At 45.1% G+C, this 17,380-nt stretch overlaps 1 protein-coding gene across 1 annotated transcript in view; it reads right to left on the reverse strand.

Moving 5' to 3' along the window:
* Positions 1 to 17,380, reverse strand: part of LOC119167500 (uncharacterized) — a 35,609-nt gene that overhangs the window by 15,001 nt on the left and 3,228 nt on the right. The window contains exon 2 of the mRNA XM_037418987.2: positions 3,209 to 3,316. Within this exon, the coding sequence (XP_037274884.2) occupies positions 3,209 to 3,233 (25 nt within the window). The 5' untranslated portion in view covers positions 3,234 to 3,316. The remainder of the gene's footprint in view (positions 1 to 3,208; positions 3,317 to 17,380) is intronic.

Here is a 17,380-nt window from a genome sequence, read left to right on the forward strand (position 1 = left end):
CAATTTTTTATAGAGCGACACGTCATAAAACGACGGTAAATGTATGTACAAATGTTGCACGCACAGACGTATGCTGAAGAGTTGCAGATGTTTATATAACCAGTTGTTTGGACTTACGCAACGATGCCAACTGGAACATGCGTATTAGCAATGCCAGAAGCTTATATGAAGCGCTAATGCTCTCAAGCATGGTGGTCCTCGACACTGCTGCATGGATAAGTCAACTTCAGCGCATGGCAACCAACCACAATTGACGTTAACCTGACGTGTCGGCTGTATCAAAGGAGTACATATGTAGTGTTTATCAAATTGGGTAGGCAGCACTGCAACCACTATTGACGTTTCACGAAGATTAGCGTTCATTTGAAAATTAGTTCCGAGACCTGGCGTAGCTCTGTGGTAGAATGCTTCATTGCCACGCAGAATGTTTGGGTTGGATTCCAGCTGGCACCCTGTCATTCATTATTTGCATTCGTCAGGTTGACGCTAGCGACGTCAAGTATTTCTAACGCTCGTGCTTTAAAATTGCCGAACATATAGTGGTTTTGGGACGTTAAACCCCACATATCAATCAATTAAAATTGCCGATGTGTGTTCTCATTGTTCCTGGGTAGATACTAAGTGTCTATCAAATGTGGCCCATACCCACATACAAGCGGAACATACCCGCTGGTGGGTACGTACCACTGTCTGGCGGAAAGTGTTTGACGACGTACGCGATGGGATTGTGACATTACTCGTGTCTTGACCAGCGCTTCATATTCGTAGAACCAACTTACCCTCCCATGCTAATTTTGGTTCACACCAAGTGAAGGGGGTGACCACGAGAACATTCAAACGTAAGCGGCTAGATAGATAGATAGATAGATAGATAGATAGATAGATAGATAGATAGATAGATAGATAGATAGATAGATAGATAGATAGATAGATAGATAGATAGATAGATAGATAGATAGATAGATAGATAGATAGATAGATAGATAGATAGATAGATAGATAGATAGATAGATAGATAGATAGATACGCTCAAAGTCGCCGAAATTCGCTGAGAAATGCTTCGCATTTAAAATGTCTCGACCTCCAAAAAAATAAAATCAAAAGCTTGATTCTCAATCACTCGCAGGATATCAATATGCAGGACAGTACGCATAGAATCCATGCTTGAGAATGATTTGGCTTGGGCTCTTTCCTGTGACGTAAAGTGGGTTTGTGGCTATTATTCTTATAACGGATAATAAATAACACTATTTGACAATCATAAGTGCGTGTTGAATGCCGGCGTGCATCCTGTCCTGTGGTTTGTGTACACTTGGGATGGCTTTCTGCTCTCCCATAGTAGAGCACCAAGTACTCTAAGTCGTTTAACACTTTTTCTAAACACATTCTTTGTGCCTGTACCAGTATATATACGAACATGGTGGTTTTTTGGCGAATGCTGTGTGATGCTAGATCATAAGCAGTTGATAAACGTTTCCATACATTCGCACGATATACCATTGTCTCGCTGTGAGGCCTTATATAGATGTTACTTCCTTCTTCAAATTCCTATAACTTTTCGGGTACGGTTTGCTTACTGCGTCCGATCGGGCAACCAAAACCATGTCATCTGTTCATTCCGCTGCTCTTGTAAAAGTGTATGTGCAACTGGTAACATCGGTGTCGATAATACGCGCACATACGCGCACACGCACACACAGTGCAGGGTTTCACAGGTGGTCGCTCAGTGATGTTGCCTTCAAAAGTTTTGTGAGGGCTCGTGTGGCTTTCTGGGCTAATGTACTGTGAGACCATGCACCCAAGGCCTCTTCCCGAGTAAATGGACTGAAGAAGTGAACCAGGAAGTTTAAAAGCGGTGGAGAATGAACGGCTTTGCTTTATTCCTATACCGCGCAGGTGAAGTAATAATGACGTTCAGGAGAAAAACTTGCTTTAAGAGTACGCGCGCGTTCAAACTGACGTGCGTGTGCATGCGATCCAGGCGTCCCAGTGCTGGCACTTGCGCCAGCACCCCCAGGCTGCACTACGGAGGAAGCGCAGGTACGGCAGCGGGTCTCGCAACTAATTGCGTCGGTCCAGGAACCACGTCCGTTAGCCCACCGGCTCACGCACTCCATTGTCTGCAACCTCACTGCGCCTGCGTCTCTCCTTCGCCTTCTCTCGGACCCTATAGAGTGCCGCTGCTCTCTACTTCATGGCTTCAACTATAATTCTTCTTGGTCGCATTCCCCGTTCAATCCAACTGACCTCTGTATACCGTAAGCTGCGATTCTGGTATCGTCAACTACCACACGACCCACAGCCTCCAGCACGACCACTAAACCTTCATTTTCCTTTCCTTCAACTCACTACCGCCCGCGCAAAGGAAAGAATGATTCAGCCTTACGCTGGCGCGGTCATTAAAAAGTCCCCCCAAAATACCGGAGCCCTCGCTTGACATGCGGGGCCGTGAGCGAATACTTCTTGAGTCAATCGCGTGCGGCTCCGTCTCCGGACGGAGGGGCTGTTCGATTTTGTCACCCCGATATTTCTTTTCACTCACACGTTTTCTTCAGCCACGTGGCGTGTGCGAGCCACGCCAAGGCAACTAATCGTTTCGAGAGTGCGTGCATGCTGGCATTGCAAATGGTGTGTTTATACGTTTGGAGTATTGGTGAAAAAAAAGCAAGGGAAGAAAATGAAGATTGTGATTTATGCATAAGCTGCTGTGTTTGCCGAGATACAGGTGACCAGAAACCTCTTGTCAGTGACCTTAGGTCAAGCCATAGGCATACATCCCTTTGTAGTAGTATTTAAAAAAATGGCAGTAAGGAATAGCTGGAACGTTTTGATAAAAAAAAATCCGTGATATTGAGCACACAACCTCTGTTCACAGATTTCTGCTATAGTAGTAGTAAGTCAGCCAAACGCGTCAGATTCACAGTTTCAACTAACTATTCAACGCTTTTAGCCACATCACAGTCTCATAAAACAGGCCAATGTAACCACAATTTCATCCGCGAAGTGTCGCTCGGAGCTCCAAAATAAACGCACACTGTACTTACGCTGGTAGTCATACCCGAAAATAGCACGTGAAACTCGGATCATTCACACACGCCCAGCACTAAAGCATTGCGAGGTCGAAGGAGGAAGTATAGAACTTCGCAACCGAGGGAGACGTTTCTAAATCACATTTCCGTGGGTACTGCTGAAGCCAGCCGCAACTTACCAAAGGCGATCAGTGTGGCCTTCATCTTGGCGTTGCGGGTGATTGAACGATCACTCGGGTAGTTAAATCCCTTCGGGTACTTCCTCTCTCCTAGCGAAGGGCGGGAACCTGGAACATGAAGAACAAAAACCATAAACGAAAAGGCCAAAAGTCACGCAAGTTCCAACTACGTCGCGTTCACGAAGAAAACGAGGCTAACGCGACTCGGCGTAGCATATAGGCGGCTATTGCTAGCCCCGATGCGCCAGCTCGACTGTATTCCTTCAAAAGCATGCAGCACTGCGGAAGCCCTACGGACACAAATAGGAACAACCCTCAAGGGATCAGGCGTAGAGCGAAGTCTCGTCTGGACTATGCACGTCCCCTAATTTCACTGACGTAAGATACTGAGGCACTTAAACGTGTTTGGCTCTCTAAAACCGATATGTGCAGGCTGCACTTGGAGATTATAGGGTAGTTTCTGCAATGATCAGCGCAATTTTGAATCGCACCGTGTGTTCCATGGCACCGCATGGTTTTTGTTAAGGTACGCTGTCGAGACGAAAATCGCAGGGCATATCGCGGCTTCCTTTAAGAACCATCATAGTGGTTCTTGAGAGAGACTGATGTTGTCCAAAGATCTGCAAGCGAACACTTTTGTTGCACTCGTACTACCCATGAATTTGTACAGCCCTGGTCAAAAGTTCCCAGGCCATGCTTGCCTAGAATAAACGGGATAGTGGCCTGAGACCTTGCCCCCACCTCCCACCTCCTGTATGTTTACGACCGCTCACAGTGAAATGCTTCACTCTACTAAGCACTTAGTTGAAACGTTTTTCTTAGAAAAAAACTTGTCTCTTGTCCCCTTCAACATTGCATTTGCATGTTGCGCACTAAACACTGCAAAAATATACGACGAATACAAATTAAGCTTACAAGCAGCATGTCACAACGATACCGCCAATACTCAGCGGTTTCTTTGCGAAAGGTCGTAGGGGTGCGCCAACGTGATGGAGGGAGAAACATCACGATCTGATTGGCAGCTCGACACATATTTGTCGCGTTCCCAACAGAGAAAGAAATAGCAACATTGTGTCAGCAATGACTCAATGAAGGGAAGCATCTATAGCAACTATGTACCGCTACTATAGCATCTGCGCTTGCACAGTGAATCATATCGCAGTGTGTAAGCAGCATCAGCACTCGCATCCTTTCGGCACGACTGTAGGGCCACGGCAAATAGCTCTGTCGTGCAGACAATGCGTGCGGAAAGGCTTTATACGAAATAGGCCGAGTCTGGCGACGTGTATTTGTGCTCCACGTGTTGGCGGGGCACCGAAAAAAAAAAAACGAAGGTTCGCGAGCGGGGTTATTTAAGGAAACTTCCTGTTCTTTTTCTCGTTGTAAAATCTCCGATGGCGTCTTCAATCAGTCAAAGTGCGCGCTTCATTTCGCGGTCGTCAAACGTGACAGGTACGCATGGAGGTTGTTTGGCTGCGACGCCCGTTTTGAAAAGAGCCCCGTTTCGGACGTGATTGTGCTGGTACAAGAGAATTAGCTCATCGGATTGGGCTCGCTTTTTGTGCTTCTAGGCGACTGTGTCAACGCGTTGAACGGGAAGGCAGTGGCGCACTGGCATGGGCATTGGCGAATAGGCCGTTCTGGGTTCATCCTAGACCGGATGCACGAGTAACCAGGATAAACACGCTCGAGCCGCTTGGAAAAGGCGGAAGACGCCGGAAATGGCGACGTGTGTTAAAAAAACAACTATAAAATCTTCTTGGAAGGCACAATCGGTGAAGCTGCGTTTATCAAATAAGGTGAACTAACACAAGGCTAGAACTTTCAAGTATACACTGTCCACCCACGCCTTTGCACTTGGGAGGGCAAAGAGGCGACTAGATAGAGGAAGTTTACTCGATCGAACTTTCTGGTTGACCACGCAAAGCTACCAATAGATAACTGATTCAGCCATCAAAAGCTGTACACAAGGGCCTGGATGTACTTGCTTTGCTACCAGTTAACCAGTAATGCGTTATCCGTGTTATCATTTTTTTTAAGACTGAAGGAGGGAAAGTGATTGAACGTGTCTGAAGTGCATATAGATTAGTACTGGTACGGCGTTCCTGATTAATATTGGCAAAGTGAGCTACGTTGTACTAAAGTAGGTTTCTTTGGCATTCTTGCATTTCTGTGCCATTGAAATACAGCTGACAGCACGCTTAAAAGCAGAAACTTTGTCAGCGGCATAAGGCTTAGTTACCGCAATGCGAACATTTCACTTGCCTCTACCTATTCTTTCTTTCTTTCTTTCTTTCTTTCTTTCTTTCTTTCTTTCTTTCTTTCTTTCTTTCTTTCTTTCTTTCTTTCTTTCTTTCTTTCTTTCTTTCTTTCTTTCTTTCTTTCTTTCTTTCTTTCTTTCTTTCTTTCTTTCTTTCTTTCTTTCTTCAACAGCGTCGAGCAGCATTGAACAGCACTCACTGAAAAGCACTGAATCACAGAAACTTACTTTGCCTTCGTCCGAGTGTTCTGACGAGACAACCTGTCTTTGCCAAGGCAACTATTTGAAAGTCCCCTGAAATATATCCCCGTGTAAGAGGTGTGTCTGTTTAGGCGCTGCCATGGGTGAGCTCTGTCGCCTTGACACGGGCAAATCCTACGCACTCTCGGGAAGCTGACACTGCCGCTGAGTGCCTTTCGCTTCTTCTTTGATAACTGTGTTAGTCTGTAGAATTCGATAAAAAAAAACTGTGACTTTGAAGCATGTCTTCGTCACCAAAACGATGTGGATGCATGAATTAAAAACAAACAAATGTAGTACGCAAGTTGTCAATACTCATAAATAAAGGTGACATTTAGTCCCGCGAGAGTTGCGTTTGTAAATAAACAAAAATCTTTCAGGATTCAAAGGGCTGATCCAGGCATCCGCGTAAATGGATGTTCATACGTGCAATTATGCTTATTCGTTGGAACATTACTTGAGCCATCCTCTTTAGCCTTATTTTTTCTATACTTTAATAGGGATGTCGACTGTCTATCACAACTTTCTTGGCTTCAAGAGAACTTGTTGTTCACTTCTTCCAGAGCATGCTTAAAGTCATACAGTGAAGCTAATTCACTCACTAAACAGTTAAAAAGATTCGCTGTAACTGCTACGTTACCGTGCGCAGTGACTAAAGATCATTGTCGTTCTAGCGCAGGCTCTTAATATCCGACGCTATGAAATTTGTCAAACATTCCCGCGAACGCACTTGCAGTGATGTCAGTTTACGAAAAATATCCTGAAAAAGTATCTGCCTACTTAGGCAACGAGAGAAACCGCAAAATTTTCAGCATATTGCAAGAAACTCGTGATCACTGAAATTTCGCGCAATTCACTCGTGTCGCAAGAATCTTGCATAGTGATCCTTATGTGTTCGCTTGCTCCAGTTTAGTGTTACACAAAGTGAAATAATTTTGCACTTAACCTATTAAGCTCTGCAGATCATTTCTTTTTCTCTCTCCTTCTTTCGATTTCGTGGTATAGTCGCACCATAGCCTCCTATATTTTTTTGTGCCCGCGCATTAGCGCTAAATACATACGCGCCATCCGTCCCTTATAGTTTTGGCGCTCGCCGCCAGATGCCGCACCGATCCCATAATAACAGCAGACGACGCGGCCTATGCACGCTTGCGTTTATGACGGTCTAGAAACCGTCTACATTGCATTGGATTATGCGTATACGTTAAGAAGTGCGCACACACCAAATTTTTAACACAAGCACTGTATGCAGAATGCAATGTGAGCTTTGTTATTTGATTTCGCGCTCAAAGCTTGAGCACTTTTCGAGACAATGGTTTGACATGAAAATCTTTTGCCAAGTCGTGTTTGTCAGTCACACTCGTCGCGAAGTTCAGAAAAAGTGGGCGGAGAAACTTCACGAGCACAACCTCCAAAAGTTTTTTATGATGTCCCGGGGTCGAGCACTTGAGTTTGTCACGTTTCTGTAGTATTTGCGCGGCGTTGTCAACGGCAGCCTTCAGTGGCTGATTCATCTTTCTCGCTCTTGCGAGGAAAACTTCCGCGTAATTCTTTAGAGAATTTAGAACCATTACGAGCTCAGTTGACGGATACAGGAGTACACCTTGGTGGATATCTCCACATTCAATCAGAACATGCTCCGCCGTTTCCTTATCTTTCCCGCAGCATGTGCATTGTTCTTCTTCTTTACTGAATCTTGCTTTATAACTACGCGTTCTAAGGCAACCCGATCTCGCTTCAAACAGTAAAGCGCTTCCCCTTGAATTATCGTAAAATGCCTCCCTCCTTATTTCATTTTTGCCCTTTCGGTAGTTACTCAAAGCCGGTTTTTTCTCCATAGCTGCCATCCATTCTCTCGTTTTGTGCCTCGGCGCTCCGCCAGGAGCGCTCGCATCCCATAATAGCTCGGGGGACGGCGCTGAGGGACCGACCGCTCGGGCACAAAGTTATAGAGGAGGCTATGGTCGCACTCAACATGGGTAGCAACACGCTGGCTGGGGTTAAAGGGACCTCAAGCCTCAACAAAATAATCGACAAACACTAATGTGGTTCGGAAAGTACCGCTGACTGAGAGAATTTGATTCAGCAATTTATATCTATTTAGGTGCAGATTTGCGGTGTAAGCGCCGTTTCGAGCATAGACAGCGTGTTTCAATTCATGTTGAGTGCGACTGTAATGACGGTTAACTGCGCACCAGCAGAGCTCATGGCATTTTGCCGCATCGTGACTTCTTCTTTGTTAGACTTCATTTTTTTTCTTTTTCCAGCAACTCGCCGCTTCTTATCATTTACTGTGCAAGAGCGATTTCTCGGTAATTCCATAATGGCTAATTTAAAGATATCGCAACTTAGCTCCCCAGTCCGCTTTGAAACTCGTTCCATTCAAGGCCCTCGTTTCCCTTGCGAAAGCCTAGTTTGGTAATTGTCTAACGGTAATTACTTAACAGCCACTTTCAGAAAGATTAGAAACTCTACAAGTGCAGACTAGAGAGGCATACACGGTGAACACCTGTCGTTGATCGAGTGAAGTGAGTAAAATGACGCGTAATTTAAATCAACAACCACAAAGAAAAGTTATGTCATACGAACTCTTCCGGCGACGTTCAACAAGCGACGGTTGCACTTCTTCCTGCATGCCTACCAATAACAACGGCTGTCTTTCTTTTTTTCGGTTCCTTTGGGCGAACGCTTCCGACATGGGGGCAGGAGCGAAAAATAGAATGGGACGTCGACGAAGACGTTTCGGCTCCATCCTGACAGCCAGAGCGAAAGACACGGTCGCGAAACAAAGCGCGTCACCAAACGCTCTTGAGAACCGAAGAAAGGAGAAGTGTCCCTCGAAAGAAGTCTTCAATCACGCCGAGTGAAAAGGCGTACCAACTGGATCCTCGTTGCGTTTAAATATACACGCCCATGGCTTCGAAAAAAGCCGGTCTCTCTCTTCATTCTCACCCCCGCGGCCCTCGGCCATTTCCTGATCAGCCCATGCGCTTCTCACTTCCATGTTTGCCGCACCGTCGACCTGCTGCTTGCTCGCAGTGCAGCGCACTGTAACATTCGATTGCGGATACTAGTCGTCGCTGTGTAATTCTTCGAGGTATGAGAGTGCCGTCTTACCGCGTAAGCTGTCTGTGGGACTCACCGTACACTTTTTTTTTTGTAAGAATTCCTTTTCAAATGTAGAGCACTTTAGGGGAAGGCGTCTTAGAGCGCGTTCGCGCCAAATAGGAGCCTTCGTTTTCTTGTTCTTCGATTGCCTTGATTATGACTTTAACGCAGGCAAAACAACGTTTACCGTAGCCCCTTTAAGAATTGTGAGGGCAAGCTCGCGCTAAAGACAAGTCTTCTTCCTCTCGTTTTTCGAGTGCCGTTGTCATAATATTGACTGCGGAAAGCTTCAAATAAAACCACGCATAAAGGTAAGAAAGAAAAGAGGCAGCAAGCGAAAATAGAAAGATAAAAAAAACAAGAAACACAAATGATAATAAAGAAAAAAACACAGAAAAAAGCGGAAAATACAAAAAATAAGTGGGGAGAAAAAAGACGAACCGAAGAGAAACAAAGGCTGCCCAGCTTAAGACTTCTTTTAGACTTGGAACCCCTTGTCCGAATCTGCCTTACATTTTTGTGTTCTTTTCCCTCTAACTCTCCAGTTCCTATCACTCATCATAACATCGGTTTTGTGATTCAGGTGATAACAGAAAGGTAACAGCAGAGCGGCGTCAGTTGAGAAAAGAGAATTAGTATAAAAGATAAATCATAACTAAACCTGCCCTCTGAAGCTGCATTTTACAACGATCCACTTCCCTCGTTTTTTCACGCGAAAGTGTTTATTGTCGGACTACACCAAGAATTCACTCACGGAATGCTCGTTATGGTAGTGACGTCAGTACATTGATGTGTAGCGTGAAAGGTGCACTATTCCGAGCCATGTATTCTCTCCTATGGGAGAGCCGTATAGTAAAGTGTCTACCAGGAGAATCTGCTAGACAACAACAACAAAAAAAGAGGATTGCGCTTATGAGAAACGTTCGACGCTTTAGAGTACGATGTAATTATAGTGAGGGTTCTGAGCGAATAGCAGCGATAATTCATTATTTATTTTGTGTTTAGAGAAATTGTTTACCGATTTAGAGTACTCCGTGATCAACTATGGGACAGCATTAAACTGCCTTAGATAAGACTATGTGCGTATTTAAAAAAATTACTTAACGGCTTAGAATACTTTGTATTTTACTACGGGAGAGCACTGAGCCGTTCCTTACGCGAACAAATTTGGTTGTGCCTGTCCTCGTCTGTCTCTTTCTGTGTGTCTTGTTTCGTCGCGCTTTCACGATGGTTTCTATGTTAAAGCACCAGCTCGCTCAACAGCCAACTCCTTTGGGTTCGAAGCGTTAAGATGGTGTGTTTAGGAAAATTATTTAACGATTCAGAGTACTTGGTACTCTATTATGGGAAAGCAGAAAGCTGTATCTGTATCTACGCAGAATCAGAACTGGACAAGATCAGAGTGGGGGTTCACTACAAGGGCGAAGCATTGAATGCGATAGCAACAACTTGCTTGGTGTGTAACGCTGAAAACGGCAAGCATATCTAAACGTGCCGCACGCTCCTCAGGCACAAATGACGCACGTAAACAACACACACAAGAACAGAGCTAACAACTAACAACGTTTACACCTCGACACTTAACGCGCTTTTTAAACAAAAACCATGAGCGAAACGTAATCAGAGGTACAAGTATTACTACAAACTAACAAACGCATCATTTATTAGTTCGCTGTGTTTGAAAAGCACGCTCTTTTCGCAAACGGGGCCTTTGCAGCGAGTGAAGTGACCTTCATGTGCTTGGAAACTAAACGCAATCGTTCCAGTGTACTCCGAAGGAGCGCTATTGTCCACCCCCCCCCCCCCCCCCAAAAGGATAAGCGCGCAGATAAGTCCCCTCCCCACGCGTGGGAGATGAGCGCGCATCGGCGCAACGCGTCGAGCTGGGCACCAAGCTTTACGCCGAGTTCGCTCATCACGCCATCTCTCTGGTAATGATTTAAACACGTGATTTCCCCTAATTTTCCCCTCCAGCGCTAAGTGGTAGATATTAATAGCTTGCCGTTTGAATGCTGAGGTGCTCCTTCGTGGCTCAGTGGCTAACGCCACGTGCTTAGGAACAAAAGGACGGACGTTCACTTCCGCGCGCCCGATTCTTTTTCTCAATTTTTCTTTCTAACATTTTCACATATATACGTACGCATACAAATACGGAGAACGACGGTGGTCACCAAAGTCGACGGCGAAATTCAGCTGAGAGTGTAAATATAATTGCTATCGCGATAAAGATGTTTGACGACTTAGAGTTTCATGTATATGTATACTATACTACAGGGTAAAGGCCATTTTACATGACAGAAAAAGTAGGAATTCGCAGGCAATTATTTCGCTTGCAGCGAAAAAAAAAAAAAGGTCAGTTCACTCCCGTCGCAGTGGTCTGCAACCAGCTACCAACACCCTGAAAATTTTCGCTCTGATTGCAGTGGCGGGAACGATTTGTGGTCGGAACCTGTCAAAATAGGGCCGGGCCGGCCATGCCGTTGACGTGTCTGTTTTAGTAATGGCCGAGGCTGTGTATTTTAAAATTAATTTAGATATGAAAGTGTGCTTAAATGACAAAACACGTGGGCCCTTCGTTACCGTTCATGGAAACACAATGATATCATAATGCACAGACCATTACATCACATTAAAAAAAATCTGCGGTGTCTGCAACAAAGAACGGCAAAAACTCGCCGCTCCAGTCGAAGAGCGAAAGTCGCGGACGATTCGCAGTTCATGTGAAACGAAACCTCCATTAGCAGCGGTTGCGAATAAAGCGAACGGAACGATTTTTTTTTTCACTGCAATCGCGGCCTGTGGAACAGCTTTATCTGTGTTAAGGAAAAGTGGTTAGCGATTATAGAGTACTCGGTACTCTACTATGGGAGAGCTGAAGGCTGTCCCGTGGGCTTCACACTTGTTGAGGCCGCATCGATGAAAAATTTATGGAGAAATTTTCAAAGGAGAGTATCACAGCTGTGTGTATAAAAAAGTTTTTAACGATTTAGTACTCTACTTTACTTGGTACTCTACTATGGGAGAACATAAAGCCGTACCAAGACCATAATCTATGAGAAGCACGAAGCTAAACAGACATTTCTAAGTGTTTGATATCAGACAGAATATACGTACGATTTTTTTTCAAATTGTGACTCTACGAACCCCTTACTATGAAGATAGGCGTGCTGGCTCATTTTGTACATATAGTTTCTAATTATTATTTAATGGTAATGATATTAAGGTACTTCGGAAGCGTGCAGAGGTAGGCATATGATTTTTATCTCAAATTTCACAATTTCTTGGCTCGAAGGAAATGTGAATATTCTCTTTTTATAAGTTTCGGCAAGCTACACGCTGAGAATTTCTTAAAATACAAGGACTCCATGTTTGACGTTACAGACACGTGCTTGGCCAGAGCAAGTATTTTCAAGCAAATCGGCGGGTCGTAATCCGATATCGCTTATTTTAATTCTCTATACATTGCCCCCTAACAGCCGAAATAGACGAAAAGCACCATACTTGTAAATAGTGGTCAAAACAATTTTAAAAATCAAGCTTAGTTATGCACATATGCCCTCACAAGATCCTGACCAATACTGACCTTATAGTTGAACATGGTGGTACCATCATCTACGCTTCCCACGTCCACAATTCTGTGTTTTTTTTTTGCAATTTGTATACTACATCGTGCTCCAGTGTAATTGATACCTTTTGTCAAGTTTCTGGTTTGTTCCTTTTGTTTCTTTTTCTAAGATTTGGCCTTTATCTTTCATCATTATCAAATTTACGACTGCACAAAGCGCCTGTATTGGACTTTTTTTTCTTGCTGTTCCTCCTCGCTTATAGGCAACGTCACAGCAGCTACGCGGCTCTTTCTTCGTAACTAACGTGGTCTTTCTTCGTGTTGTTCTATTCCGCTTGCATAAGCTTCGAGAGATGTATTTCCTCACGCGCTGAAAAGTGCTTACCTTTTGTGAGGCGGAAATGTTGTAGGCCCGTGTGCTCAGATTTGGGTGCACGTTAAAGAACCCCAGGTGGTCGAAATTTCCGGAGCCCTCCACTACTGTGTCTCTCATAATCATATGGTGGTTTTGGGACGTTAAACCCCACATATCTATCTATCTACCTTTTGTGCGATTCGCCGCGGTCACTCTTCAATACTTTGAACTTGCATGCCATAGTGCTCATGCAGTTGCTGAAACACGACTCTGATTGCCTGTTTCGTCTGTATTAACGCCTCTATTATTTGTTTAAAGCATTTCAAACACGTGCAGCCATGAGGAATACCGAAATTCCTTTCAAGAGGCCATAGTGGCTACCTGCAGTTACACAGCACGAAAGCATGCAGAAACACTGAACGTTCAGGAGCAAAGGTACTTCTTGCAAATCAACATGTAAGATTCGCATAGGCACATTACTAGTAATAGTTGCTAAAAAACGAAGTTGGTGTTACAGTGCATACAATCCAGGGAAGGAAGTTGAAAGGTGCGCAACCAAATCCCGGCCACCACAGCCGCATTTCTGTGCAAGCGGAATGTTATAACACATTGTGCTTAGATTCAGGTTCACGTCAAAGTGCCAAGGTGCCGATATCTGAAGCCCTGCACCATGGCGTATATCATCAACATATGGTGGTATCGAGACTTAAAATCACCAATAGTTATGATAACTGTGGCGAAGCAGTGGCAGTCACAAAACAATAGTGTGTTATATCATATTGTTCGCGATTTTTCTTTTCGGCTGTCTCCCTCACATTATCGACACCACAAAAAACAAGTACGTACACCTCCTTCCGGGTTTGCATCCAATGCCCCCAAGTCCGTCATCATTCTTTTTTTTCTTCTGACTGCCCGATTTCGCGTGACGATCTTTTTTTTTTCTCTCGAACACCTGATATACTTGAATCACTCGAATCACCACATGCCATTGAAGACAGCCAGAAGGGCGGGGGCGAACCGAACGAAACCGAACGGGACGCGCCAAGCCCTCCGACCTCGAACGGGCATGCAGGTACCTCGTGGGACTCCTCGAAATTCGTGCGGAGACGAGGGCTACGGGCCACATTTTACGCGCCCATACACGAGGGTCGCTCTTCGACGAGGCGTAACGTCCGTCCACTTCCTTGTTGTTTCCCGGCCGGCGCAAAACGATGCACGCTTCCTCTTGATCGGCTCTACCGGTGAATCGTTCTTTCTTTCTTTCTTTCTTTCTTTCTTTCTTTCTTTCTTTCTTTCTTTCTTTCTTTCTTTCTTTCTTTCTTTCTTTCTTTCTTTCTTTCTTTCTTTCTTTCTTTCTTTCTTTCTTTCTTTCTTTTTTTCTTTCTTTCTTTCTTTCTTTCTTTCTCAATCTTTCTCTTTCTTTCTTTTCTTCTTTGCTTCTTTCTTTCTTTCGTTCTTTCTCTCTTTCTTTCTCTCTTTCTTTCTTTTCCATCTGTAAGGTTACAGGTGAGACAACTGGCTTCACCCTCTTCTTAATGAAGGTTTGTTCTTTTCAGCACCACCAGCCAGTCTCCGTCTCGGAGTAGAGCCATGCCATGAATTCCAACGTAGACTCGTGCACCCCCCCCCCCCCTCAACCAATGGATGCTTTCAAAGCCTGATACGTCCGGCTACTTGTCTACACGTGCCCCCCGTTGGCTGTATTAACGGCCGCTCGGCTGACCGGACGACTTAGAAATTATAGTCGGGTGGCTTAATAGGCAAGAACTGGTTGAACTGCGGCACGACAGAGGAGGAGGCAGGAAGGGAAGGGATCGAAAACAACCCAGCCTCCCGCGTACGTAATCTGGAGCAGGGTCTTCTCCGAGTACGACGCCGATACTGACCGCGTCCCTTCCGGAGTCACAGAGGTCGCCCGGCTGTAGGGGTGGTCCTCGCGAGGCGTTCACTCCGAAGCGAGCGCTGAATGGAATTCGTTTGCTCGGGCTAAGTCGGGGGTTGGCGAAGTCGAAGTGGACTACAAGACGACGTTGATGCCGTTTCTTTCGACATTGTAGTAGGTACACATCAGCATGCTTTGGTGTTCTGAAGAAGACCATTTTCTTGTTTAGAGAAAAAAAAATGTTGACTCCATCCACATCCCATCACTGTCCCTCCCTAAGACTGCTCGCAAAAAAGTTCCACGCAATAACGCTTACTTATTTCTCAAGCTTCTCGGCGGCTATACAGATCATAGCTAGAAGGTGGGAAAGGAAAGTGATAGTACGGGTGTGTTTAAAAACTGTTTAATGATATAGAGTACTTGGTACTCTACTACGCGAGAGCACAAAGCCGTCCAGTGGAAGACGCCCCACGCATAACTAACGAGCGTAAGAGATAAGGTAAGATAGCGCTCATCCAATGTTCTGGTTAGTTGACTTCATCACGCAGACACAAGTTTGCATCTCTGGTTTTAAAACGAGGAGCTTGAACGTCCCGATGAATTTCGTCGAGACTTCTGGCATGATTATTCAGCCAAGCGTACTGTTTTAGGTGGCAACAACGGATTTTCAAGTCCTAACAAACATAGCTCTAACATTAGCCGAAAAGAACTACTTGAAATTTCAGCTGAAACCAGCTGCACACAACTGTATTTCGCAGGTGAAAGACAGGCACACTGTGGTTTAGAGGGTGGAGCCTACATTTTTTTCTTCGCCTTCAACCGAATACAGCTCCTGAAATGGTAGGCCAGTTTATACCACGGCCACTGGATAAAAAACAGCCTTGTTTTTTTTATCAAGTGGCCGCGCTTCTACAGAGTCTCGTATAGACCGAAGAACTTTCAAGCGCCTCTGTCTGCTGTCCTCTCAAGCTTATACACATAGCACGGGCCCTTCATTGTATATTTAACACGAAAGTGTTTTGTGTCGGGATCCACTAAGACATCGGTGACGTATTTTTCTCACGAAAATGACGTAAAAAATACGCACGATAGAAAACAAAGAAAGTAAAAATAGACGTTGAACCCATAACCTTCCGGTCCAGGGAAATAAGGGCCCTTTATGCTATACCCACTGACGGTCACATGCTCAGGGAACATTACAAACAGGCCTTTCACATCCTAACACTGCGCTCTCAGAGTACTCGTGGTGAAGCGAACTAATGCATCACGAGCGTGACATCCACGATTATTTCCGTCTAGGTTTATACGCCTCCGTCCTATTCAGCGACTTTCCGATAGTAGTACAATTTTGTCGATGCATTAACCTAACACTAGGTGCCGACACTACCCCTAGCGTCGGCCTCGCTGATAGCATCCATTCATACCAAAAATACCTCTGCGTCACCTGGCTGCAGCCAACGAGGCTGTAATTCCGCGTTCGCCATTAACGCTCGTCCCACGAAAAATCGCAGCAGGCCATCAGTGTAGACACGACGCGCGTTGCATCTTATAGCCGGGCAGTGGTATTCAGAACGTCAAGATGCTGCGAGCAGGCGACCTTGGCCCAAGTTCAGCGTCCATTGAGCGACGACTTTCCGAGCTCTCACACCACTGTTCTATATTTCACTATACAGACCACTTTATCTGATTCTGCTCTCACCCTTCACTACAGCTTTACCACAAGTATCTCACAAGGGTTTGTTTTATTCATTGCTTTACTCATCGGAACGGAGATGTATCAAAGCGTCAGTGTGGGTGCATTGATGTCAAGTGGTGCTATAGCTGCCAAACACCAACAAACATTGTGCAAGCTTTCTTGTATCAATGTACAGTAAGCGATCAACTACTTGTGTAAGGACAGGCTTCATTTTAGTGTTATACCGATTCCTATGATGGAGGGATCAAACATGTTATTTAATGCCATCCGCCCCACCCCATAGGTCTGTTCTTGCCCATGATGTGGGTGACAGCCAACGTTGGCTCACATTACTTGGGAAGGTGAAATAAGCACAACCGAAATTAACGTGCCTCAGATTCCGGCGCGAAAATTCAGGATGGAGCAGCGGGAGACCTCACTCGTCAGCGAGAAAAGGGAGGCCCAAGTGGCGCTCCTGGACCAGGGGCGGTGGGCTGTTGAAGCCAGTGGAGCCCTGTACTAGGGGCCCTACCCACCAGCTTCTAACCCTTCTTTTTTCTTTCCTATAAATGTTTTTTTCACTTCATTCGGTTTCGTAGCCTACATAACTAATGTTCGCAAAGCTTTTGAGCAATTTTCGGGCTGGAGGACCAAAAATATTTTCAGGAGGGTCTGGTTTTATCGGGCTTTTGCTGTCGTCCTCATCAATCACAAAAACATCTGTAATGCTGTAGCAACTCTTGTTCGCAGATTAGATGAGTCATACTAGAATCTGTACTTGCACGCAAGTAGGGTAGAAACAAGAGAGACAGGATAGAGCGAAAAATACTATCCTGTCCATCATCTCTCCTGTCTCCCCCCTTTCTTCTTTCTGCTTGCGAATAAAGTGTAGAAATTGGTAATGTATTGCCACGTATAGTGGTATGCTGGTTCTATCATTTACTTGAAGTGACCATGGACGAGGAGACGCACTCCCTTGCCGCACCTGTGTTGAGACGCCCCCTCAGCGCTTCGTGAAACCAGCAGGGTTACACCACATGACAACATTTAATAAACGTTACGTGGTTTGTCTGCAGTCAATGTGCGC

This window comes from Rhipicephalus microplus, chromosome 6 (genome assembly GCF_043290135.1).
Source record: "Rhipicephalus microplus isolate Deutch F79 chromosome 6, USDA_Rmic, whole genome shotgun sequence".
Lineage (NCBI taxonomy): Eukaryota > Metazoa > Arthropoda > Arachnida > Ixodida > Ixodidae > Rhipicephalus > Rhipicephalus microplus.